Source organism: Oncorhynchus keta, chromosome 12 (assembly GCF_023373465.1).
Source record: "Oncorhynchus keta strain PuntledgeMale-10-30-2019 chromosome 12, Oket_V2, whole genome shotgun sequence".
In the NCBI taxonomy this organism is placed as follows: domain Eukaryota; kingdom Metazoa; phylum Chordata; class Actinopteri; order Salmoniformes; family Salmonidae; genus Oncorhynchus; species Oncorhynchus keta.
Window position 1 is genome coordinate 48375293 of NC_068432.1, and position 27285 is coordinate 48402577.

At 43.2% G+C, this 27285-nt stretch overlaps 1 protein-coding gene across 4 annotated transcripts in view; it reads right to left on the reverse strand.

Moving 5' to 3' along the window:
* Positions 1–27285, reverse strand: part of ccbe1 (collagen and calcium binding EGF domains 1) — a 167521-nt gene that overhangs the window by 42450 nt on the left and 97786 nt on the right. For all 4 annotated transcript variants that reach the window (XM_052458540.1, XM_052458542.1, XM_052458541.1 and 1 more), the window contains exons 3-5: positions 14153–14205; positions 12655–12789; positions 11169–11306 (exon numbers count right to left, since the gene is read on the reverse strand). In XM_052458540.1, coding sequence (XP_052314500.1) covers positions 11169–11306; positions 12655–12789; positions 14153–14205 — 326 coding nt within the window. The remainder of the gene's footprint in view (positions 1–11168; positions 11307–12654; positions 12790–14152; positions 14206–27285) is intronic.

Here is a 27285-nt window from a genome sequence, read left to right on the forward strand (position 1 = left end):
GTTGACATTGAGACTGGTGTTATGTGGGTACTATTTAATGAAGCTGCCAGTTTAGGACTTGTGAGGCGTCTGTTTCTCAAACTAGACAATCTAATGTACTTGTCCTCTTCCTCAGTTGTGCACCGGGGCCTCCCACTCCTCTTTCCATTCTGGTTAGAGCCAGTTTGTGCTGTTCCGTGAAGGGAGCAGTATACAGCGTTGTACGAGATCTTCAGTTTCTTGGCAATTTCTTGCATGGAATAGCCTTCATTTCTCAGAACAAGAATAGACTGATGAGTTTCAGAAGAAAGTTATTTGTTTCTGGCCATTTTGAGCCTGTAATCGAACCCACTAATGCTGATGCTCCAGATACTTAGCTAGTCTAAAGAAGGCCAGTTCTATTGCTTATTTAATCAGGACAATAGTTTTTAATTGCAAAAGGGTTTTCTAATGATCAATTAACCTTTTAAAATTATAAACTTGGATTAGCTAACACAACGTGCCATTGGAACACAGGAGTGATGGTTGCTGATAATGGGCCTATGCGGATATTCCATTAAAAATAATCAGTTTCCAGCTACAATAGTCATTTACAACATTAACAATGTCTACACTGGTATTTCTGATCAATTTGATGTTATTTTAATGGGCCAAAAATGAGCTTTCTTTCAAAAACAAGGACATTTCTAAGTGACCCCAAACTTTTTGAACGGTAGTGTATTTAAATGAGATATTTCTGTATGGAGAAATTTCAACATTTCTAAAAACCTGTTTTCACTTTGTCATTATGGGATATTGTGTGTAGGTTTGAATTTGAATTCAGGCTGCAACACAACAAAATGTAGAATAGGTCAAGGAGCATGAATACTTTCTGAAGGCCCTGTAACTAGTCATTGCTCTTTTGCTATTTGAAAGGTGTGACAATAAAAACACATCTGTGTCACCAGTCTGTAAAAAAAATATATCAGAAACAGAGATATCTGTGGCAAAATCTGAGGGGCAATCTTTCGTCCATCTAGGAATGCTGCAAGTATGTTAAACGAAGAAAAATAGTCCCAAATAGGCTTGTGTCCCAAATAGGCTTGTGTCCCAAATGGCACCCTATTCCCTTTATAGTGCACTACTTTAGACCAGAGCCCTATGGATCCATATTCCCTATATAGTGCACTACTTTAGACCAGAGCCCTATGGATCCATATTCCCTATATAGTGCACTACTTTAGACCAGAGCCCTATGGCACCCTATTCCCTACATAGTGCACTACTTTAGACCAGAGCCCTATGGCACCCTATTCCCTATATAGTGCACTACTTTAGACCAGAGTCCTATGGTACCCTATTCCCTTTTTATAGTGCACTACTTTTGACTAAAGTCTGTGGGTCGTGCACTGTATAGAGACATTTGGGACTCAAGCCTACTGGCTTTCAAAAGGGTTCTTCGGCTGTCCCCACAGGAGAACCCTTTTTGGTTCCTGGTAGAACCATTTTTGGTTCCAGATATACTGTAACTATTTTGGGTTCCATGTAGAACTCTCCATGGAAAGGGTTCTTCTACTTGGAACCAAAATGGTACTTCAAAGGGTTCTCCTATGGGGACAGCCGAAGAACCCTTTCAGGTTCTAGATAGCAAATTTTTTTCTAAAGGTTTACCCAAAGAGATAACAGCTGAAGCTAGAGGGATGAGTGCCTGGCATATATATATATATATATATATATATATATATATATATATATATATATATATATACTGCTCAACAAAATAAAGGGAACACTTAAACAACACAATGTAACTCCAAGTCAATCACACTTCTATGAAATTAAACTGTCCACTTAGGAAGCAACACTGATTGACAATAAATTTCACATGCTGTTGTGCAAATGGAATAGACAAAAGGTGGAAATTATAGGAAATTAGCAAGACACCCCCAATAAAGGAGTGGTTCTGCAGGTGGTGACTACAGACCACTTCTCAGTTCCTATGCTTCCTGGCTGATGTTTTGATCACTTTTGAATGCTGGCGGTGCTTTCACTCTAGTGGTAGCATGAGACGGAGTCTACAACCCACACAAGTGGCTCAGGTAGTGCAGCTCATCCAGGATGGCACATCAATGCGAGCTGTGGCAAGAAGGTTTGCTGTGTCTGTCAGCGTAGTGTCCAGAGCATGGAGGCGCTACCAGGAAACAGGCCAGTACATCAGGAGACGTGGAGGAGGCCGTAGGAGGGCAACAACCCAGCAGCAGGACCGCTACCTCCGCCTTTGTGCAAGGAGGAGCACTGCCAGAGCCCTGCAAAATGACCTCCAGCAGGCCACAAATGTACAAGTGTATGCTCAAACGGTCAGAAACAGACTCCATGGGGGTGGTATGAGGGCCTGACGTCCACAGGTGGGGGTTGTGCTTACAGCCCAACACCGTGCAGGACTTTTGGTATTTGCCAAAGAACACTAAGATTGGCAAATTCGCCACTGGCGCCCTGTGCTCTTCACAGATGAAAGCAGGTTCACACTGAGCACATGTGACAGACATGACAGTCTGGAGATGCCGTGGAGAACGTTCTGCTGCCTGCAACATCCTCCAGCATGACCGGTTTGGCGCTGCGTCAGTCATGGTGTGGGGGGTCATTTCTTTGGGGGGCCGCACAGCTCGCCAGAGGCTCCATGTGCTCGCCAGAGGTAGCCTGACTGCCATTAGGTACCGAGATGAGATCCTCAGACCCCTTGTGAGACCATATGCTGGTGCGGTTGGCCCTGGGTTCCTCCTAATGCAAGACAATGCTAGACCTCATGTGGCTGGAGTGTGTCAGCAGTTCCTGCAAGAGGAAGGCAATGATGCTATGGACTGGCCCGCCCGTTCCCCAGACCTGAATCCAATTGAGCACATCTGGGACATCATGTCTCGCTCCATCCACCAACGCCACGTTGCACCACGGACTGTCCAGGAGTTGGCGGATGCTTTAGTCCAGGTGTGGGATGAGATCCCTCAGGAGACCATCCGCCACCTCATCAGGAGCATGCCCAGGCGTTGTAGGGAGGTCATACAGGCACGTGGAGCCCACACACACTACTGAGCCTCATTTTGACATGTTTTAAGGACATTACATCAAAGTTGGATCAGCCTGTAGTGTGGTTTTCCACTTTCATTTTGAGTGTGACTCCAAATCCAGACCTCCATGTGTTGATAAATTTGATTTCCATTGATCATTTTTGTGTGATTTTGTTGTCAGCAACTATGTAAAGAAAAAAGTATAAGAATATATAATATTCAGATCTAGGATGTGTTATTTTAGTGTTCCCTTTATTTTTTTGAGCAGTGTATATATATGCCGTTAAACATTGTACCTGTACCCTAGTGTAACGGCTGGCTGGAAATCCTAGAGGGAGGAGGAAGCAGCTCTAGTAAATATGTAATGGAGCTGTATGTGTTTGTGTTTGGTGTGGGGGGCTTGGGAGCAGGAGGGCTGAGTAGCCAATATCGTAGACCACGTGTGTTGCTGCTATCAGTGGAGATCAAAAGCAACTAGCTTGACTCTCTGCCATGATCCGTGGTGATCTATAGCTTGACTCTCTGCCGTGATCCGTGGTGATCTATAGCTTGACTCTCTGCTGTGATCCGTGGTGATCTATAGCTTGACTCTCTGCCGTGATCCGTGGTGATCTATAGCTTGACTCTCTGCCGTGATCCGTGGTGATCTATAGCTTGACTCTCTGCCGTGATCCGTGGTGATCTATAGCTTGACTCTCTGCCGTGATCCGTGGTGATCTATAGCTTGACTCTCTGCCGTGATCCGTGGTGATCTATAGCTTGACTCTCTGCCGTGATCCGTGGTGATCTATAGCTTGACTCTCTGCCATGATCCGTGGTGATCTATAGCTTGACTCTCTGCCGTGATCCGTGGTGATCTACAGCTTGACTCTCTGCCGTGATCCGTGGTGATCTACAGCTTGACTCTCTGCCGTGATCCGTGGTGATCTATAGCTTGACTCTCTGCCGTGATCCGTGGTGATCTATAGCTTGACTCTCTGCTGTGATCCGTGGTGATCTATAGCTTGACTCTCTGCCGTGATCCGTGGTGATCTATAGCTTGACTCTCCCCCGTGAACCGTGGTGATCTATAGCTTGACTCTCTGCTGTGATCCGTGGTGATCTATAGCTTGACTCTCTGCCGTGATCCGTGGTGATCTATAGCTTGACTCTCTCCCGTGATCCGTGGTGATCTATAGCTTGACTCTCTGCTGTGATCCGTGGTGATCTATAGCTTGACTCTCTGCCGTGATCCGTGGTGATCTATAGCTTGACTCTCTGCTGTGATCCGTGGTGATCTATAGCTTGACTCTCTGCTGTGATCCGTGGTGATCTATAGCTTGACTCTCTGCCGTGATCCGTGGTGATCTATAGCTTGACTCTCTGCCGTGATCCGTGGTGATCTATAGCTTGACTCTCTGCCGTGATCCGTGGTGATCTATAGCTTGACTCTCTGCCATGATCCGTGGTGATATATAGCTTGACTCTCTGCTGTGATCTGTGGTGATCTATAGCTTGACTCCACACAGTGTGGTGTTGTTGATAGAGAGTGGATCACAGCATGGGTGAAGGGCATGACTAAGAAGGTAGGGAGCCAAACAGAGAGACAGGGGAGCAGGGAGACAGAGGAGCAGGGAGACAGGAGTCGGAAGACAGGGGAGCAGGGAGACAGAGGAGCAGGGAGACAGGGGAGCAGGAAGACAGGGGAGCAGGGACACAGGAGTTGGGAGACATGGGAGCAGGGAGACAGAGGAGCAGGGAGACAGGAGTGGGGAGACAGGGGAGCAGGGAGACAGAGGAGCAGGGAGACAGGAGTGGGGAGACATGGGAGCAGGGAGACAGAGGAGCAGGGAGACAGGAGTGGGGAGACAGGGGAGTAGAGTAGACAGGGGAGTAGAGTAGGTAGACAGGGGAGTAGAGTAGGTAGACAGGGGAGTAGAGTAGGTAGACAGGGGAGTAGAGTAGGTAGACAGGAGAGTAGAGTAGGTAGACAGGAGAGTAGAGTAGGTAGACAGGGGAGTAGAGTAGAGTAGACAGGGGAGTAGAGAAGACAGGGGAGTAGAGTGAGTAGACAGGGGAGTAGAGTAGGTAGACAGGAGAGTAGAGTAGGTAGACAGGAGAGTAGAGTAGGTAGACAGGAGAGTAGAGTAGGTAGACAGGAGAGTAGAGTAGGTAGACAGGAGAGTAGAGTAGGTAGACAGGGGAGTAGAGTAGGTAGACAGGGGAGTAGAGTATGTAGACAGGAGAGAAGAGTAGGTAGACAGGAGAGTAGAGTAGGTAGACAGGGGAGTAGAGTATGTAGACAGGGGAGTAGAGTATGTAGACAGGAGAGTAGAGTAGGTAGACAGGAGAGTAGAGTAGGTAGACAGGAGAGTAGAGTAGGTAGACAGGAGAGTAGAGTAGGTAGACAGGGGAGTAGAGTAGGTAGACAGGGGAGTAGAGTATGTAGACAGGAGAGAAGAGTAGGTAGACAGGAGAGTAGAGTAGGTAGACAGGGGAGTAGAGTATGTAGACAGGGGAGTAGAGTATGTAGACAGGAGAGTAGAGTAGGTAGACAGGAGAGTAGAGTAGGTAGACAGGAGAGTAGAGTAGGTAGACAGGAGAGTAGAGTAGGTAGACAGGAGAATAGAGTAGGTCGACAGGGGAGTAGAGTAGGTAGACAGGAGAGTAGAGTAGACAGGGGACTGTAGAGTAGGTAGACAGGGGAGTAGAGTAGACAGGGGAGTAGAGTAGGTAGACAGGGGAGTAGAGTAGAGTAGACAGGAGAGTAGAGTATGTAGACAGGAGAGTAAGGGTATGTAGACAGGGGAGTAGAGTATGTAGACAGGAGAGAAGAGTAGGTAGACAGGGGAGTAGAGTAGGTAGACAGGAGAGTAGAGTAGGTAGACAGGAGAGGAGAGTATGTAGACAGGAGAGAAGAGTAGGTAGACCGGGGAGTAGAGTAGGTAGACAGGAGAGTAGAGTAGGTAGACAGGAGAGGAGAGTATGTAGACAGGAGAGTAGAGTAGGTAGACAGGAGAGTAGAGTAGACAGGGGACTGTAGAGTAGGTAGACAGGGGAGTAGAGTAGACAGGGGAGTAGAGTAGGTAGACAGGGGAGTAGAGTAGAGTAGACAGGAGAGTAGAGTATGTAGACAGGAGAGTAAGGGTATGTAGACAGGGGAGTAGAGTATGTAGACAGGAGAGAAGAGTAGGTAGACAGGGGAGTAGAGTAGGTAGACAGGAGAGTAGAGTAGGTAGACAGGAGAGGAGAGTATGTAGACAGGAGAGTAGAGTAGGTAGACAGGGGAGTAGAGTATGTAGACAGGAGAGTAGAGTATGTAGACAGGAGAGAAGAGTAGGTAGACAGGAGAGTAGAGTAGGTAGACAGGGGAGTAGAGTATGTAGACAGGGGAGTAGAGTATGTAGACAGGAGAGTAGAGTAGGTAGACAGGAGAGTAGAGTAGGTAGACAGGAGAGTAGAGTAGGTAGACAGGAGAGTAGAGTAGGTAGACAGGAGAGAAGAGTAGGTAGACAGGGGAGTAGAGTATGAAGACAGGAGAGTAGAGTAGGTAGACAGGAGAGTAGAGTAGGTAGACAGGAGAGTAGAGTAGATAGACAGGAGAGTAGAGTAGGTAGACAGGAGAGTAGACAGGGGAGTAGACAGGGGAGTAGAGTATGTAGACAGGGGAGTAGACAGGGGAGTAGACAGGGGAGTAGACAGGGGAGTAGAGTAGGTAGACAGGGGAGTAGAGTAGGTAGACAGGGGAGTAGACAGGGGAGTAGACAGGGGAGTAGACAGCGGAGTAGACAGGGGAGTAGAGTATGTAGACAGGGGAGTAGACAGGAGAGTAGAGTAGAGTAGACAGGGGAGTAGAGTAGGTAGACAGGGGAGTAGAGTAGGTAGACAGGAGAGTAGAGTAGGTAGACAGGGGAGAAGAGTTTGTAGACAGGGAAGTAGAGTAGGTAGACAGGAGAGTAGAGTAGGTAGACAGGGGAGTAGAGTAGAGTAGACAGGAGAGTAGAGTAGGTAGACAGGAGAGTAGAGTAGGTAGACAGGGGAGTAGACAGGGGAGTAGACAGGGGAGTAGACAGGGGAGTAGAGTATGTAGACAGGGGAGTAGACAGGGGAGTAGACAGGGGAGTAGAGTAGGTAGACAGGGGAGTAGACAGGGGAGTAGACAGGGGCGTAGACAGGGGAGTAGAGTATGTAGACAGGGGAGTAGACAGGGGAGTAGAGTAGGTAGACAGGGGAGTAGAGTAGGTAGACAGGGGAGTAGACAGGGGAGTAGACAGGGGAGTAGAGTATGTAGACAGGGGAGTAGACAGGAGAGTAGAGTAGACAGGGGAGTAGAGTAGGTAGACAGGGGAGTAGAGTAGGTAGACAGGAGAGTAGAGTAGAGTAGACAGGGGAGTAGAGTTGGTAGACAGGAGAGTAGAGTAGGTAGACAGGAGAGTAGAGTAGGTAGACAGGAGAGTAGAGTAGACAGGGGAGTAGAGTAGGTAGACAGGGGAGTAGAGTAGAGTAGACAGGGGAGTAGAGTAGACAGGGGAGTAGAGTATGTAGACAGGAGAGTAGAGTAGGTAGACAGGAGAGTAGAGTAGGTAGACAGGAGAGTAGAGTAGGTAGACAGGAGAGTAGAGTATGTAGACAGGAGAGTAGAGTATGTAGACAGGGGAGTAGAGTAGGTAGACAGGAGAGTAGAGTAGGTAGACAGGAGAGTAGAGTAGAGTAGACAGGGGAGTAGAGTAGGTAGACAGGGGAGTAGAGTAGAGTAGACACGAGAGTAGAGTATGTAGACAGGGGAGTAGAGTAGAGTAGACAGGGGAGTAGAGTAGGTAGACAGGAGAGTAGAGTAGGTCGACAGGAGAGTAGAGTAGAGTAGACAGGGGAGTAGAGTATGTAGACAGGAGAGTAGAGTAGAGTAGACAGGAGAGTAGAGTAGAGTAGACAGGGGAGTAGAGTAGGTAGACAGGGGAGTAGAGTAGAGTAGACAGGGGACTAGAGTAGGTAGACAGGGGAGTAGAGTAGGTAGACAGGGGAGTAGAGTAGAGTAGACAGGGGAGTAGAGTAGGTAGACAGGGGAGTAGAGTAGGTAGACAGGGGAGTAGAGTAGGTAGACAGGGGAGTAGAGTAGGTAGACAGGGGAGTAGAGTAGGTAGACAGGAGAGTAGAGTAGAGTAGACAGGGGACTAGAGTAGGTAGACAGGGAGTAGAGTAGGTAGACAGGGAGTAGAGTAGAGTAGACAGGGGAGTAGAGTAGGTAGACAGGGGAGTAGAGTAGGTAGACAGGGGAGTAGAGTAGAGTAGACAGGGGAGTAGAGTAGGTAGACAGGGGAGTAGAGTAGGTAGACAGGGAGTAGAGTAGAGTAGACAGGGAGTAGAGTAGGTAGACAGGGGAGTAGAGTAGGTAGACAGGGGAGTAGAGTAGGTAGACAGGGGAGTAGAGTAGGTAGACAGGGGAGTAGAGTAGGTAGACAGGGGAGTAGAGTAGAGTAGACAGGGGAGTAGGGGGGCTGTGGTGTAAAGACCACACACCCTGCTCCCCACAATATTATTTTGCTGATAGATCTCAGTGGATCGCAGCACAGGTGAAAGGTATGGCTATGATTACTTTTCAGCAAAGACCCACAGAATACCTTTAATCAAGCTCACACATCAAGGTTGTTGGGTTTTCCCACCAGCCCCCTCCCTCCCTCCCTCCCTCCCTCCCTCCCTCCCAGGTTAACTGCACACTCTTTTCAAGGGAACATTAAAAAAACACCACTTTAATGATGATGGGGTACTTGCACAACCCTAGGCTGCAAGGCAAGCTATTCCCAAAACCAGATGAAGTCAGCTTTGCTTTGAGAGATTTTCTTTATGTTTTGGAGAAGTGAAGACTAGATGTATTACTGCTGCAAGGTGGGTTGTGGATTAACCTCACAGCTAAAAGTGTGTGTGTGTGCCATCCAATGACACCCTATTCCCTATACCCTACCCCCAAGCCATCCAATGACACCCTATTCCCTATACCCTACCCCCAAGCCATCCAATGGCACCCTATTCCCTATACCCTACCCCCAAGCCATCCAATGGCACCCTATTCCCTATACCCTACCCCCAAGCCATCCAATGACACCCTATTCCCTATACCCTACCCCCAAGCCATCCAATGGCACCCTATTCCCTATACCCTACCCCCAAGCCATCCAATGACACCCTATTCCCTATACCCTGCCCCCAAGCCATCCAATGACACCCTATTCCCTATACCCTACCCCCAAGCCATCCAATGGCACCCTATTCCCTATACCCTACCCCCAAGCCATCCAATGACACCCTATTCCCTATACCCTGCCCCCAAGCCATCCAATGGCACCCTATTCCCTATACCCTACCCCCAAGCCATCCAATGGCACCCTATTCCCTATACCCTACCCCCAAGCCATCCAATGGCACCCTATTCCCTATACCCTACCCCCAAGCCATCCAATGACACCCTATTCCCTATACCCTGCCCCCAAGCCATCCAATGGCACCCTATTCCCTATACCCTACCCCCAAGCCTTCCAATGGCACCCTATTCCCTATACCCTACCCCCAAGCCATCCAATGGCACCCTATTCCCTATACCCTACCCCCAAGCCATCCAATGGCACCCTATTCCCTATACCCTACCCCCAAGCCATCCAATGGCACCCTATTCCCTATACCCTACCCCCAAGCCATCCAATGGCACCCTATTCCCTATACCCTACCCCCAGGCCATCCAATGACACCCTATTCCCTATACCCTACCCCCAAGCCATCCAATGGCACCCTATTCCCTATACCCTACCCCCAAGCCATCCAATGACACCCTATTCCCTATACCCTACCCCCAAGCCATCCAATGGCACCCTATTCCCTATACCCTACCCCCAAGCCATCCAATGGCACCCTATTCCCTATACCCTACCCCCAAGCCATCCAATGGCACCCTATTCCCTATACCCTACCCCCAAGCCATCCAATGACACCCTATTCCCTATACCCTACCCCCAAGCCATCCAATGACACCCTATTCCCTATACCCTACCCCCAAGCCATCCAATGACACCCTATTCCCTATACCCTACCCCCAAGCCATCCAATGACACCCTATTCCCTATACCCTACCCCCAGGCCATCCAATGGCATCCTATTCCCTATACCCTACCCCCGATCCATCCAATGACACCCTATTCCCTATACCCTACCCCCAGGCCATCCAATGGCATCCTATTCCCTATACCCTACCCCCGAGCCATCCAATGACACCCTATTCCCTATACCCTACCCCCAAGCAATCAAATCACAACCCGGACAATTTACATTGACCCCTTCTATTATTTATTCATCTTAGTTGTTTTGCACCGGCTCTATGCACACTCACTAGACCCTATACACACACATACACACATACCCACATATATATCTCCAGATTGACCAGACAGTTTTACCCATACCCACACTGTATTACCTCAATCATATCAACTACCTGGTACCCCCGCACACTGACTCAGAACCCATGCTCCTTGTATATAGCCATAAGAATTTCACTGTAAAGTTTACACCTGTTGTATTCAGCGGCACGTGACCAATAAAATGAGATTTGATTATGTGGTGTACTTCTGGGCCCTAGTCTAAAAGTAGTGCACTATATAGGGAATATGGTGTCATTTGGGATGCACACTAGGGTCCTCTCCTGAGTGGCACAGTGTTCTAAGGCTCTGTATCTCAGTGCTAGAGGCGTCACTACAGACACCCACGTTCTAATTCAGGCTCTATGACAACCGGCCGTGAATGGGAGTTCCATAGGGCGGCACACGATTGGCCCAGCGTCGTCCGGGTTTGGTCGGTGTAGGCCCGACTTTGTAAATAATAATTTGTTCTTAACTGACTTGCCTAGTTAAATAAAGGTTAAAAAAAATATTAAATCACTGTCAGACGTGCCTTCAGGGCCTGTGTTCAGAAAGCATCTCATCTAGGAGTGCTGGTTTAGGATCAGTTTCCCCTTTTAGATCATAATGAATCATTTATATGGGCAGAGGGGACCTGATCCTAGAATAGCATTCCTACTCAGAGGGCCTGGAAAGGAATAACCAGGAAAAAATGTCAGCCAAAAAAAATCTCCCCCTCCCTCCCCCTCTCTCCCCTCCCTCTCTCCCCCTCCCTCTCCCCCCTCACCTCTCTCCCCCTTGGTGCAGGTCTTCCCATCCTCTTCCAGGAAAAAGCCTTTCTCACACTCACACCTGTAGCTCCCTGGAGAGTTCAGACAGACCTGAGAGCACACTGTCATGTTGTTGTTGGCACACTCATCCATGTCTAGAGAGAGAGAGAGAGAGAGAGAGAGAGAGAGAGAGAGAGAGAGAGAGAGAGAGAGAGAGAGAGAGAGAGAGAGAGAGAGAGAGAGAGAGAGAGAGAGAGAGAGAGGGGTGGCGATGGTGAGAGAGGGGGTGAGTGGTGGTGGTGAGAGAGGGGGTGAGTGGTGGTGAGAAAGGAGCAAAGAGAGAGAGAGAGGGGGTGGCGGCGAGATAGGGAGAGAGAGCGAGGCAGCGAGCGAAGGAGAGAGAGCGAGAGAGAGAAGGGTTGGTGACAGGGGGAAAGAAAGAGAGGGGGAAAGAAAGAGGTGGCGAGAGAGGGTAGAGAAAGAGAAAAAGAGGGGGGTGGTGAAGAAAGAGGAGAAAGAAAGAGAAAACACAAAGAAGGACTTGTTCAGCTTGTTGTATTCTTAATGCGGTCTATCATGAGAAGTGCCATTTGAAATAAAATGAAATGTGAGACTGCCAGTGTCCAAGCCTGTGAGAGAATGCTACTAAAATAACAACACTGAAACAAAAAAAGGACTTCAAAGTGAAATATATTATGGAATATGTAGCCAACTATGTAGCCGACTATGTAGCTGAATATGTAGCTGACTATGTAGCTGACTATGTAGCTGAATATGTAGCTGACTATGTAGCTGACTATTTAGCCGAATATGTAGCTGAATATTTTGTTGAAAATGTAGCTGAATATGTAGCTGAATATGTAGCCGACTATGTAGCTGAATATGTAGCTGACTATGTAGCTGACTATGTAGCCGACTATGTATCCGACTATGTAGCTGAATATTTTGTTGAAAATGTAGCTGAATATGTAGCTGAATATTTTGTTTTAAATGTAGCTGAATATTTTGTTGAAAATGTAGCTGAATATTTTGTTAAAAATGTAGATGAATATTTTTTTGAAAATGTAGCTGAATATGTAGCTGAATATTTGGTTGAAAATGTAGCTAAATATTTTGTTGAAAATGTAGCTGAATATGTAGCTGAATATTTGGTTGAAAATGTAGCTAAATATTTTGTTGAAAATGTAGCTGAATATGTAGCTGAATATTTTGTTGAAAATGTAGCTGAATATTTTGTTGAAAATGTAGCTGAATATTTTGTTAAAAATGTAGCTGAATATGTAACTGAATATTTTGTTGAAAATGTAGCTTAAAATTTTGTTGAAAATGTAGCTCAATATGTAGTTGGAGAGGGTACAACACTTACTGGAGGCTATACCTGAGTAGTAGTACTTGGCCATGGTTATCTTTGCTCGGTGACTGTGTTAATACAGGGGCGTAGGACCATAGAAATATAGTCACTAGAATGTACATTCTATTTCTATGTGTGGGACCAGGTCTCACCCAGGCAGTATGGCTTCTCTCTGTTCCGGTGTCGCTCCCGGTCGTAGCGGTAACCAGGGTAACAGGTGCACACGACCCGTCCAAAGTGGTCCGTGCACTGTTGTTCACAGGGGGCGCCATCGCACACATCATAATCTGTACACACACGTCATAATCTGTACACACACATCATAATCTGTACACACACATAGACACTTCTATCAGAAACACAGCTGGGACTGGTATAGAGATACTACTCCGTCTTACAAACACAGCTAGGACTGACTAACTGCACTATGACGGCACCTAACCAGGTCCCAGATCTGTTTGTGCTGTCCTGGCATCTCCTACGGTTGGCCTAAAACAACACAAAACAGATCTGGGACCAGGTTAGATGGCTGATGTTTATGACACTGCACTTTGAAGTCATTGTCTCTCATGTCTTAATTAAAGCGCGTTAGTAATTGGAGGGCCAATAAAGTTGAATAGAATTTAAGTCTCCGGTCACTGAATACTTAGTAAGACGAATGATGCCTTTCATAACAATATGAAAATCACATGTTACGGTTGAAGAAAACGCTTTAACACAAATTAAGACGGCATGTGCCAATGGACTCATTGTAACAGAATATGAGGTTTAACAACATCCAACAGTAATGAAATAACTGTACTTTAAAATCACTAAACACCTAGCATGCTTCCTTACGCTCTTTCAGAAAGGTTCAAATAACAGGAAGGTTCAAATAACAGGAAGGTTAAAATAACAAGAAGGTTAAAATAACAGGAAGGTTAAAATAACAAGAAGGTTAAAATAACAGGAAGGTTAAAATAACAAGAAGGTTCAAATAACAGGAAGGTTCAAATAACAGGAAGGTTCAAATAACAGGAAGGTTAAAATAACAAGAAGGTTAAAATTACAGGAAGGTTAAAATAACAAGAAGGTTAAAATTACAGGCAGGTTAAAATTACAGGAAGGTTAAAATAACAGGAAGGTTAAAATAACAAGAAGGTTAAAATAACAAGAAGATTACATTTACAAGAAGGTTAAAATAACAGAAATGTTAAAATAACAAGAAGGTTAAATGAACAGAAATGTTAAAATAACAAGAAGGTTAAAATAACAGGAAGGTTAAAATAACAAGAAGGTTAAAATTACAGGAAGGTTAAAATAACAGGAAGGTTAAAATAACAGCATATCAATCTAATGGTTTATGGGTTAAACCAGAGACACAAACCTATGAACACCAGGGAATGGTTTCCAAAAATATCTAAGCAAACACACAAGAAAGACCAAAGAAAGACATAAATCTGCATCCCAAATAGCACACTATTCTCTACAAAGTGCAGTACGTGGCTGGTCAAAAGCAGTGTACTATGTAGGGAATAGGGTCCCAGAGGGCTCTGGCCAAAAGTAGTGTACTCTGTAGGGAATAGGGTGCCATAGGGCTCTGGCCAAAAGTAGTGTACTCTGTAGGGAATAGCGTGCCATATGGGATGCAGATTGGGAACGGTTCCATACCTTCAGGAATGCACTGGCCCAGCACAAACTTAAACCCCTCACAACATTTCTTCCTGAAAAAGATCAAGCAAAGCACACACACAAAAAAGAGTCAAAAGATACACCTTAAACAATTTTAAAACGTTTTGTGACCCAGAATGTTACTTGTGGTCAAATTAAAAATGGACAGTTGAAGCTCTCGTTCTACTCACAAATACAATTTGAAAAAAGAAAAAAAGAGGTATGGGTAGCGCCATCTTGAATTGCCAAAGTAACGACTGATGCCAATGGGTCATCAGTAGGAGTGAGTTTCGGCGCAGAGACTAAAAGTGAATTATGTCACCGTGAGGTACCTCAACTGGACCTGAAAGATTTCTCATAATTTTGACAGCTCTGTCACTGAGATCAGGTAGAATCACACCCTCACAGGACACGTACATAGATATACTGTACATACCAGACATAGGTACTAGTAAAGGGCACAGGAGCGGAGCAAATGGAATGGCATCAAGCACCTGGGAACCATGGAAACCATTCTGCTCCAGTCATTAACACGAGCCCGTTTTCCCCAATTAAGGTGCCATCAACCTCTTGTGGTAAAGGCTAGTCCTCACCCAGTAGCTCATGTTGTCAGTGATTATTTCCCCTTCGTTCCATGCTTTTAATTTGTTTCCATTCTGACACTTCCTTTATTAGGCTGCAGGCCTAGTGGAATGTATTAGGTTATAGGCCTAGTGGAATGTATTAGGTTATAGACCTAGTGGAATGTATTAGGTTATAGGCCTAGTGGAATGTATTAGGTTATAGGCCTAGTGGAATGTATTAGGTTATAGGCCTAGTGGAATGTATTAGGTTACATGCCTAGTGGAATGTATTAGGTTACAGGCCTAGTGGAATGTATTAGGTTATAGGCCTAGTGGAATGTATTAGGTTATAGGCCTAGTGGAATGTATTAGGTTACATGCCTAGTGGAATGTATTAGGTTATAGGCCTAGTGGAATGTATTAGGTTATAGGCCTAGTGGAATGTATTAGGTTATAGGCCTAGTGGAATGTATTAGGTTACAAGCCTAGTGGAATGTATTAGGTTATAGGCCTAGTGGAATGTATTAGGTTATAGGCCTAGTGGAATGTATTAGGTTATAGGCCTAGTGGAATGTATTAGGTTATAGGCCTAGTGGAATGTATTAGGTTATAGGCCTAGTGGAAATAGGTTATAGGCCTAGTGGAATTATTAGGTTAGGCCTAGTGGAATGTATTAGGTTATAGGCCTAGTGGAATGTAGGTTATAGGCCTAGTGGGTTATAGGCCTAGTGGAATGTATTAGGTTATAGGCCTAGTGGAATGTATTAGGTTATAGGCCTGGAAGTGGTTAATGTGGAATGTATTAGGTTATAGGCCTAGTGGAATGTATTAGGTTATAGGCCTAGTGGAATGTATTAGGTTATAGGCCTAGTGGAATGTATTAGGTTATAGGCCTAGTGGAATGTATTAGGTTATAGGCCTAGTGGAATGTATTAGGTTATAGGCCTAGTGGAATGTATTAGGTTATAGGCCTAGTGGAATGTATTAGGTTATAGGCCTAGTGGAATGTATTAGGTTATAGGCCTAGTGGAATGTATTAGGTTATAGGCCTAGTGGAATGTATTAGGTTATAGGCCTAGTGGAATGTATTAGGTTATAGGCCTAGTGGAATGTATTAGGTTATAGGCCTAGTGGAATGTATTAGGTTATAGGCCTAGTGGAATGTATTAGGTTATAGGCCTAGTGGAATGTATTAGGTTATAGACCTAGTGGAATGTATTAGGTTACAGGCCTAGTGGAATGTATTAGGTTATAGGCCTAGTGGAATGTATTAGGTTATAGGCCTAGTGGAATGTATTAGGTTATAGGCCTAGTGGAATGTATTAGGTTATAGGCCTAGTGGAATGTATTAGGTTATAGGCCTAGTGGAATGTATTAGGTTATAGGCCTAGTGGAATGTATTAGGTTATAGGCCTAGTGGAATGTATTAGGTTATAGGCCTAGTGGAATGTGTGTAAGAAGAATTTGAGGTTGTAAAAGCCAATTATTGTTATTATACATCTTATTATATTATAATATTTAGTAATTCCATTTACGTTTACATTACAATGTGATTGTTGTATACAATCTTATGGTTATGATAGCTTGCACTTTGTTTTCAGGTTTGAATGAGATAATGTATTCTCTTAACCTTATTCTTTCACTAAAGTTATTGTTTTATTCACATTATATTACTTGGATGTCTTTCCTTATCAAATTAAAGACAAAATAAAATGTATAATATGTTTGTACAAAACTAATAATATTGCCCTCATAACAGCCTCAATTCGTCGGGGCATGGACTTTACAAGGTGTCGAAAGCGTTCCACAGGGATACTGGCCCATGTTGACTCCAATGCTTCCTACAGTTGTGCCAAGTTGGCTGGATGTTCTTTGGGTGGAGGACCGTTCTTGATACACAAGGGAAACTGTTGAGTGTTTAAAACCCAGCAGTGTTGCAGTTCTTGACAAGCTCAAACTGGTGTGCCTGGCACCTACTACCGTACCCCGTTCAAAAGCACTTAAATCTTTTGTCTTGCCAATTCACCCTCTGAATGGCACACAAACACAATCCATGTCTCAATTGTCTCAAGGCTTTAAAAAATCCTTCTTTAACCCCGTCTCCTCCCCTTCATCTACACTGATTGAAGGGGATTTAACAAGTGACATCAATATCAAATCAAAGTTTATTTGTCATGTGCGCCGAATACAACAGACCTTACAGTGAAATGCTTACTTACAGGCTCTAACCAATAGTGCAATAAAGGTATTAGGGGAACAATAGGTAGGTAAAGAAATAAAACAACAGTAAAAAGACAGGCTATATACAGTAGTGAGGCTATATACAGTAGAGAGGCTATATACAGTAGAGGGGCTATAACAGTAGTGAGGCTATATACAGTAGTGAGGCTATATACAGTAGAGGGGCTATAACAGTAGTGAGGCTATATACAGTAGTGAGGCTATATACAGTAGAGAGGCTATAACAGTAGTGAGGCTATATACAGTAGAGAGGCTATATACAGTAGAGAGGCTATATACAGTAGTGAGGCTATATACAGTAGCGAGGCTATATACAGTAGAGGCTATATACAGTAGAGAGGCTATATACAGTAGAGAGGCTATATACAGTAGAGAGGCTATATACAGTAGAGAGGCTATATACAGTAGAGAGGCTATATACAGTAGAGGCTATATACAGTAGAGAGGCTATATACAGTAGTGAGGCTATATACAGTAGAGAGGCTATATACAGTAGAGAGGCTATATACAGTAGAGAGGCTATATACAGTAGAGAGGCTATATACAGTAGTGAGGCTATATACAGTAGAGGCTATATACAGTAGAGAGGCTATATACAGTAGTGAGGCTATATACAGTAGTGAGGCTATATACAGTAGAGAGGCTATATACAGTAGAGGCTATATACAGTAGAGAGGCTATATACAGTAGAGAGGCTATATACAGTAGTGAGGCTATATACAGTAGAGGCTATATACAGTAGAGAGGCTATATACAGTAGTGAGGCTATATACAGTAGTGAGGCTATATACAGTAGAGAGGCTATATACAGTAGAGAGGCTATATACAGTAGAGAGGCTATATACAGTAGAGAGGCTATATACAGTAGAGAGGCTATATACAGTAGTGAGGCTATATACAGTAGAGAGGCTATATACAGTAGAGAGGCTATATACAGTAGAGAGGCTATATACAGTAGAGAGGCTATATACAGTAGAGAGGCTATATACAGTAGTGAGGCTATATACAGTAGAGGCTATATACAGTAGAGAGGCTATATACAGTAGTGAGGCTATATACAGTAGTGAGGCTATATACAGTAGAGAGGCTATATACAGTAGAGAGGCTATATACAGTAGAGAGGCTATATACAGTAGAGAGGCTATATACAGTAGAGAGGCTATATACAGTAGTGAGGCTATATACAGTAGAGGCTATATACAGTAGAGAGGCTATATACAGTAGTGAGGCTATATACAGTAGTGAGGCTATATACAGTAGAGAGGCTATATACAGTAGTGAGGCTATATACAGTAGAGGCTATATACAGTAGTGAGGCTATATACAGTAGAGAGGCTATATACAGTAGTGAGGCTATATACAGTAGAGAGGCTATATACAGTAGTGAGGCTATATACAGTAGAGGCTATATACAGTAGAGAGGCTATATACAGTAGTGAGGCTATATACAGTAGTGAGGCTATATACAGTAGAGAGGCTATATACAGTAGTGAGGCTATATACAGTAGAGGCTATATACAGTAGAGAGGCTATATACAGTAGTGAGGCTATATACAGTAGAGGCTATATACAGTAGTGAGGCTATATACAGTAGAGAGGCTATATACAGTAGAGGCTATATACAGTAGTGGGGCTATATACAGTAGTGAGGCTATATACAGTAGAGGCTATATACAGTAGAGAGGCTATATACAGTAGTGAGGCTATATACAGTAGAGAGGCTATATACAGTAGTGAGGCTATATACAGTAGAGAGGCTATATACAGTAGAGAGGCTATATACAGTAGAGAGGCTATATACAGTAGAGAGGTTATATACAGTAGAGAGGCTATATACAGTAGAGAGGCTATATACAGTAGAGAGGCTATATACAGTAGTGAGGCTATATACAGTAGAGAGGCTATATACAGTAGTGAGGCTATATACAGTAGTGAGGCTATATACAGTAGAGAGGCTATATACAGTAGAGAGGCTATATACAGTAGTGAGGCTATATACAGTAGAGAGGCTATATACAGTAGAGAGGCTATATACAGTAGAGAGGCTATATACAGTAGAGAGGCTATATACAGTAGTGAGGCTATATACAGTAGAGGCTATATACAGTAGAGAGGCTATATACAGTAGTGAGGCTATATACAGTAGTGAGGCTATATACAGTAGAGAGGCTATATACAGTAGAGAGGCTATATACAGTAGAGGCTATATACAGTAGTGAGGCTATATACAGTAGAGAGGCTATATACAGTAGTGAGGCTATATACAGTAGAGAGGCTATATACAGTAGTGAGGCTATATACAGTAGAGGCTATATACAGTAGAGAGGCTATATACAGTAGTGAGGCTATATACAGTAGTGAGGCTATATACAGTAGTGAGGCTATATACAGTAGAGAGGCTATATACAGTAGAGGCTATATACAGTAGAGGCTATATACAGTAGTGAGGCTATATACAGTAGAGAGGCTATATACACGAGAGGCTATATACAGTAGTGAGGCTATATACAGTAGAGGCTATATACAGTAGAGAGGCTATATACAGTAGAGAGGCTATATACAGTAGAGAGGTTATATACAGTAGAGAGGCTATATACAGTAGAGAGGCTATATACAGTAGAGAGGCTATATACAGTAGAGAGGCTATATACAGTAGTGAGGCTATATACAGTAGAGAGGCTATATACAGTAGAGAGGCTATATACAGTAGAGAGGCTATATACAGTAGAGAGGTTATATACAGTAGAGAGGCTATATACAGTAGAGAGGCTATATACAGTAGTGAGGCTATATACAGTAGAGGCTATATACAGTAGAGAGGCTATATACAGTAGAGAGGCTATATACAGTAGTGAGGCTATATACAGTAGAGAGGCTATATACAGTAGAGAGGCTATATACAGTAGTGAGGCTATATACAGTAGAGAGGCTATATACAGTAGAGAGGCTATATACAGTAGAGAGGTTATATACAGTAGAGAGGCTATATACAGTAGAGAGGCTATATACAGTAGTGAGGCTATATACAGTAGAGAGGCTATATACAGTAGAGAGGTTATATACAGTAGTGAGGCTATATACAGTAGAGAGGCTATATACAGTAGTGAGGCTATATACAGTAGAGAGGTTATATACAGTAGAGAGGCTATATACAGTAGAGAGGCTATATACAGTAGTGAGGCTATATACAGTAGAGAGGCTATATACAGTAGAGAGGCTATATACAGTAGCGAGACTATATACAGTAGAGAGGCTATATACAGTAGTGAGGCTATATACAGTAGAGAGGCTATATACAGTAGAGAGGCTATATACAGTAGAGAGACTATATACAGTAGAGAGGCTATATACAGGAGTGAGGCTATATACAGTAGAGAGGCTATATACAGTAGAGAGGCTATATACAGTAGAGAGGCTATATACAGTAGTGAGACTATATACAGTAGTGAGGCTATATACAGGAGTGAGGCTATATACAGTAGAGAGGTTATATACAGTAGAGAGGCTATATACAGTAGAGAGGCTATATACAGTAGAGAGGCTGTATACAGTAGTGAGGCTATATACAGTAGAGAAGCTATATACAGTAGAGGCTATATACAGTAGTGAGGCTATATACAGTAGAGAGGCTATATACAGTAGTGAGGCTATATACAGTAGAGGCTATATACAGTAGTGAGGCTATATACAGTAGAGAGGCTATATACAGTAGTGAGGCTATATACAGTAGAGAGGCTATATACAGTAGTGAGGCTATATACAGTAGAGAGGCTATATACAGTAGTGAGGCTATATACAGTAGAGGCTATATACAGTAGTGAGGCTATATACAGTAGAGGCTATATACAGTAGAGAGGCTATATACAGTAGAGAGGCTATATACAGTAGTGAGGCTATATACAGTAGAGGCTATATACAGTAGTGAGGCTATATACAGTAGAGAGGCTATATACAGTAGTGAGGCTATATACAGTAGAGAGGCTATATACAGTAGTGAGGCTATATACAGTAGAGAGGCTATATACAGTAGAGAGGCTATATACAGTAGAGAGGCTATATACAGTAGTGAGGCTATATACAGTAGAGAGGCTATATACAGTAGAGAGGCTATATACAGTAGTGAGGCTATATACAGTAGAGAGGCTATATACAGTAGTGAGGCTATATACAGTAGAGAGGCTATATACAGTAGAGAGGCTATATACAGTAGAGGGTCTATATACAGTAGAGAGGCTATATACAGTAGAGAGGCTACAAGACCATGGTGCTTGCCTACGGAGCTGTGAGGGGAACGGCACCTCAGTACCTCCAGGCTCTGATCAGGCCCTACACCCAAACAAGGGCACTGCGTTCATCCACCTCTGGCCTGCTCGCCTCCCTACCACTGAGGAAGTACAGTTCCCGCTCAGCCCAGTCAAAACTGTTCGCTGCTCTGGCCCCCCAATGGTGGAACAAACTCCCTCACGACGCCAGGACAGCGGAGTCAATCACCACCTTCCGGAGACACCTGAAACCCCACCTCTTTAAGGAATACCTAGGATAGGATAAAGTAATCCTTCTCACCCCCCTTAAAAGATTTAGATGCACTATTGTAAAGTGGCTGTTCCACTGGATGTCATAAGGTGAATGCACCAATTTGTAAGTCGCTCTGGATAAGAGCGTCTGCTAAATGACTTAAATGTAAATGTAAATGTAAAGGCTATAACAGTAGTGAGGCTATAACAGTAGTGAGGCTATATACAGTAGTGAGGCTATATACAGTAGAGAGGCTATAACAGTAGTGAGGCTATATACAGTAGTGAGGCTATAACAGTAGCGAGGCTATATACAGTAGAGAGGCTATATACAGCAGAGAGGCTATATACAGTAGTGAGGCTATATACAGTAGAGGGGCTATATACAGTAGTGAGGCTATATTCAGTAGAGGGGCTATATACAGTAGTGAGGCTATAACAGTAGCAAGGCTATATACAGACACCTGTTAGTCGGGCTGATTGAGGTAGTATGTACATGTAGGTATGGTTAAAGTGACTATGCATATATGATGAACAGAGAGTAGCAGAAGCGTAAAAAGAGGGTTTGGCGGGGGGTGGGACACAATGCAGATAGCCCGGTTAGCCAATGTTGGTTGGTCGGGCCAATTAAGGTAGTATGTACATGAATGTATAGTTAAGGCTTCATACTTTTCACCTGGATTCACCTGGTCAGTCTACGTCATGGAAAGAACAGGTGTTCCTAAGGTTTTGTACACTCCGTGTATATGTTTAATATACTATCCAGATAAGAAAGTGTATGATCACAGAACATTCCACGGAATTCCAGGAAATTACCACCAGTCACTAAAATGGCTGATTTCAGATTTCTGATTTCAGATGATCAACCCTTAAAAAGGAAGAGTCAGAAACAATGACATTCATTATTTAATTTTTACCTTTATTTTAACCAGGCAAGTCAGTTAAGAACACATTCTTATTTTCAATGACGGCCTGGGAACAGTGGGTTAACTGCCTGTTCAGGGGCAGAACGACAGATTTGTACCTTGTCAGCTCGGGGGTTTGAACACGCAACCTTCCGGTTACTAGTCCAACGCTCTGACCACTAGGCTACCCTGCCGCCCCACATGAAGTTGTGTGAATGACAGTTGTTTTGAGGGAAAAAGCCAATAAAAGACACATTTTCAGAGGTGATATTGACTAATTACCATTTGATTGATGTGGTACTTTAAAGGGCTGTTTCTCAGCATTTGGAAAGTATTCAGACAACTTGACTTTTTCCACATTTTGTTACATTACAGCCTTATTCTAAAATGTTTTAAATTATTTTTATTCCTCATCAATCTCCACTCAATACCCCATAATGACAAAGCAAAAACAGGTTTAGACAATTTTGAAAATGTATTACAAATAAAAAACAAATACAAAAATATCAAATTTCTATAAGTATTCAGACCCTTTACTCTGTACCTTGTCATCGATGCACTTATTGATTCCTTGTAAATTCCTTATATTAAGCAAAGCAGGCAGCAACACTTTCTTGTTTTTTAAAATGTACGTATAGTCAGGAGCACACTCCAACACTAGGACATTATTTACAAAAGATGCATGTGTTTATTGAGTCTGCCAGACCATAGGCAGTAGGCACGTGTTCCACGTGTTCTCTTGATAAGTGCGTGAATTTCATTTTTTTTCCGTCCTGCTAAGCATTCAAAATTTAACAAAGGAAGATGTATGGAGAAAAACTTACAGTATTTTCTATAGGAATGTAGTGAAGTAAATGTAAGCCAAAATATAAATTGTAAAGTAAAGTACAGATACCCTAAAATACTAATCATTACACCACTGGGCAGAGGCCATGGTCTATGGTCTCAGTAAATTCAGGACTCTGAATTCAAAACTCTCCCACTGATGATGCAACAATGCATGTGATATGCAACTCCGGCACGTGTAATGTCCATTTTTAAAGTTGATTGAGTTTGCTACTTGAGTCATTTTCCTCCCTCTCCTCCTGTTGCATGATACTTCCCTTACCAAGCCCTGCCCTCTGTCACTCAAGGAGAGCACTGTTGCCCCGACCATGGAGTAATGAGAGCCCTTTGTTGCCCCGACCATGGAGTAATGAGAGCCCTTTGTTGCCCCGACCATGGAGTAATGAGAGCCCTTTGTTGCCCCGACCATGGAGTAATGAGAGCACTGTTGCCCCGACCATGGAGTAATGAGAGCACTTTGTTGCCCCGACCATGGAGTAATGAGAGCCCTTTGTTGCCCCGACCATGGAGTAATGGGAGCCCTTTGTTGCCCCGACCATGGAGTAATGAGAGCCCTTTGTTGCCCCGACCATGGAGTAATGAGAGCACGTTGTTGCCCCGACCATGGAGTAATGAGAGCACGTTGTTGCCCCGACCATGGAGTAATGAGAGCACTTTGTTGCCCCGACCATGGAGTAATGAGAGCACTTTGTTGCCCCGACCATGGAGTAATGAGAGCACTTTGTTGCCCCGACCATGGAGTAATGAGAGCCCTTTGTTGCCCCGACCATGGAGTAATGAGAGCACTTTGTTGCCCCGACCATGGAGTAATGAGAGCACTTTGTTGCCCCGACCATGGAGTAATGGGAGCACTTCACTTGCTGTTCACTCTGCTGTCTGCATGGTCAGACAGTGCTGTTTAATTACACTATTCATTTGTGTATCTTACGGTTTGCAAATTACAGTCTGAAATTTGGTATTTTCTAAGCAAGTTGTGGCTAAAATAAATTGTGGTAGTTGCTAATGCTAATAGCTCGTTAGCTGGCTAGTTAGCTTGCTAAATGTACTATCGTAGCTAGCTAATACGTATGTATGTTATTTGTGCAACGGTATCTTACGAAATCAGATGAGAATGGAGAAATCTCCATTGAAATCATGTGAAATTTGCAACTCCAGATTCTTGAATTACTCATAAAGCATATTTAGAACTTTTATTATTCAAAAACATAAAATACTGTCAAATACCGTCATACTGCCAAAAAAGGCAGATTTCTGTGCTTTCTCTGGCCTGTTGTGGAGCGCTAGGCTCAGATCAGAGAGAGTAGCCTATTGAATTACAGTCAGTCTGCTGCCACTCCCGATAGAGAGGGGGCCGCAGCTGGCATAGTGAATACTTTGACCCTCAAATCCTCCACTTTACACAGTTGTAACTCATTCACCACAACACAAAAGAGATTTGTGAGTTCCCGGAAGATTATTGAATTGAAGTATAAATATTACTGTAGAATACAATGTAGAAACGGTATTAAACATTGCAGATTGTTTTAGATATTAAAAAGATGGGGTTTGGGGTTCTATCTTCTTATATCTTTTAAAACCACATGAACCACTCCCATAGCACCTCATCACATTGACCTAGCAGAAAGCCTAAGATACCTAACACCAACGTGATGCTGAGACTGTGGACAGGGAACTATAATGAAATGGTGGACGGGAGGTAGGATGTATTTTTAGAGACAATGTTCTCCCATTTCCTCCTCCTCTCCCACAAGGAGCTAATACCAACACAGATCTGCTACAGAGGCCTTGCTATGGTGACCTGCTGTATCTCACACTGTCACGGCTCAAATCTAAGCAACAACACAAATGGGGTTCGGCATAGAATGCACTATTACATGTTATCAGCATGTGTTATGTGCTAAAGGCCAGCCTGGCAAAATGAAATAGACGTTTGCTATTTTACGTACATTTTTGCACCTCCATTAAGGATGATATGTTATATTTTGATACAAATGGAATAACGGTCTGGTTACGGTCTGGTTACGGTCTGGTTATGGTCTGGTTACTTGAGACCGAAACTAAAGTGTGGAGGTTTTGGACGTATAATACCACAGCCATCTAGAAATCCAAAGGTTGCGTGTTCGAGTTGCGTCGGGGATTTGATTCTTATTTGGATCTCTTTTAGTCCTCATTTAGACTAAATCTTTCAAGAGTCCTTAAACATTAAAATACAATTTATAATACGAACACATGTTCACGTATAACACACTGTTACTAACAGACATAATACACGATCCTCTAGATAAATCAGCTCCCAGGGTACAGCAGCCAAATCATTTTCAAATAGCTCATGATTAAATGTTTGAACATTTCTCTTGACCACAATCCTTTGGGGTTTCTTTGGAACCTTGGTGTTCGTGGTTATGGTCACAATATTATATTGACCCGATAAATACATATTGCCCCGATAAATACATATTGACCCAATAAATACATATTGACCCGATAAATACATATTGACCCGATAAATACTCTAACAGTCTAAAAATATAGATTCTTCATCTACCATAGTCCAGCACAACGTTCCTCTGTATTATATTTAAATGGTTTTGAAGTATTGTTTAAATATATATATTGAAAGGTTTCTGGTTTGCTCAGTTAAATTATTCCATTTCTTTATTGCTCTAAATCGAAATGTTACTTTGCCTATTTCTCTTTTCTGTCTGGATAACGCATAGATGGTGAACAATCTATTCCTAGTATTTACTGAATGTCTGTCTCTTACCAACTGAATACTGTTGTGAATAGAGTTTGACCGTTTGAAATGGTGTATATTATGAAATAAAATAAGCATGTTTTTTTTCAATTATCTTGTTGATTGATGACCAACCAAGAGCATTGCGCATGTCTACAACAGAATAACCATATCTCCACCTTAAAGCAATCCTTGCTGCTTTGTTCTGTGCATTCTGCAGCCTCCTAATTTCACTTGCTGATGCATTTCTCCAGACGACAGAACAGTAGGTCACCTGACTCTCAATTAACGCTTGTGTTATTTGCTTAAGAATGTTTCCTGATAAATATTTCGCTATCCTTCTGATTATGCATGCTGTTTTAATATTTTGTTTTACATAGATTAGCTATTTGAGACGACCATGATAAGCAGTTGTCTAGCTGCACTCCTAGTAGTTTGGTTTCTGACACTTCCTCAATTTGTACCCCTCCCATACTTAAAACAAATTTGTTCCGGCAAACCCACTCTCTGATTTTCTCCAAATCTCCTTGTAGAGCTTGCTGTACCTGTTGAACCGATTGTTTTGCTGTATAAATTAGAGTATCATCTGTAAATATAGTAGCTTGAGTTTCAGCTAAGGCATAAGGAAGGTTGCTGGTATTGATTAAATAAATAAGTGGTCCAAGGCAGCTGCCCTGCGTTATTCCACAGTTTAAAGCATGAGGCGAAGAAAATGAACCATTGATATAGGTGGACTGTTTCCTGTCAATTAGCAGTCATATCTACCTCCTTAAAACCATAATGCATTACATTTTGTGAAAATTATTTCATGATCCACTAAATGAAATGCTGCACTAAAATCTAAGAATAGTACACCCACAAACCTGCCATTATCCATAGCATTGAGCCACTGGTCAGTCATGTCAACCAATGCAGTGGTAGTGGAATGGTTTTTGTGATAAGTATGCTGATTGGCTATAATCAGATCATTCTTTTCCATGTACTCCCATATTTGTTTACTCACAATGCCCTCCAATATCTTACTGAGTGTAGGGAGTAGACTAATTGGTCGACTATTGGCAGGAGTAATGGGTTCTTTGCTGTCTTTTGGAATAGGACACAGTTTCACATGCTTCCATACATTTGCAAACATCCCCTTTTCAAGTGACCAATCAAATATGTATTTCAGTGGAGCTGCAATCTGGGGAGCAGCACAGTGAAGTAAAAAAATTGTCCATAAGATCATAACCTGTAGATTTACCACCAGGTAATGACTTTAATAGGTTTAACAACTCGTCCACTGACACTATTTGCAGACTAAAAGAGCAGATCTTATTGCTCATAATATGAT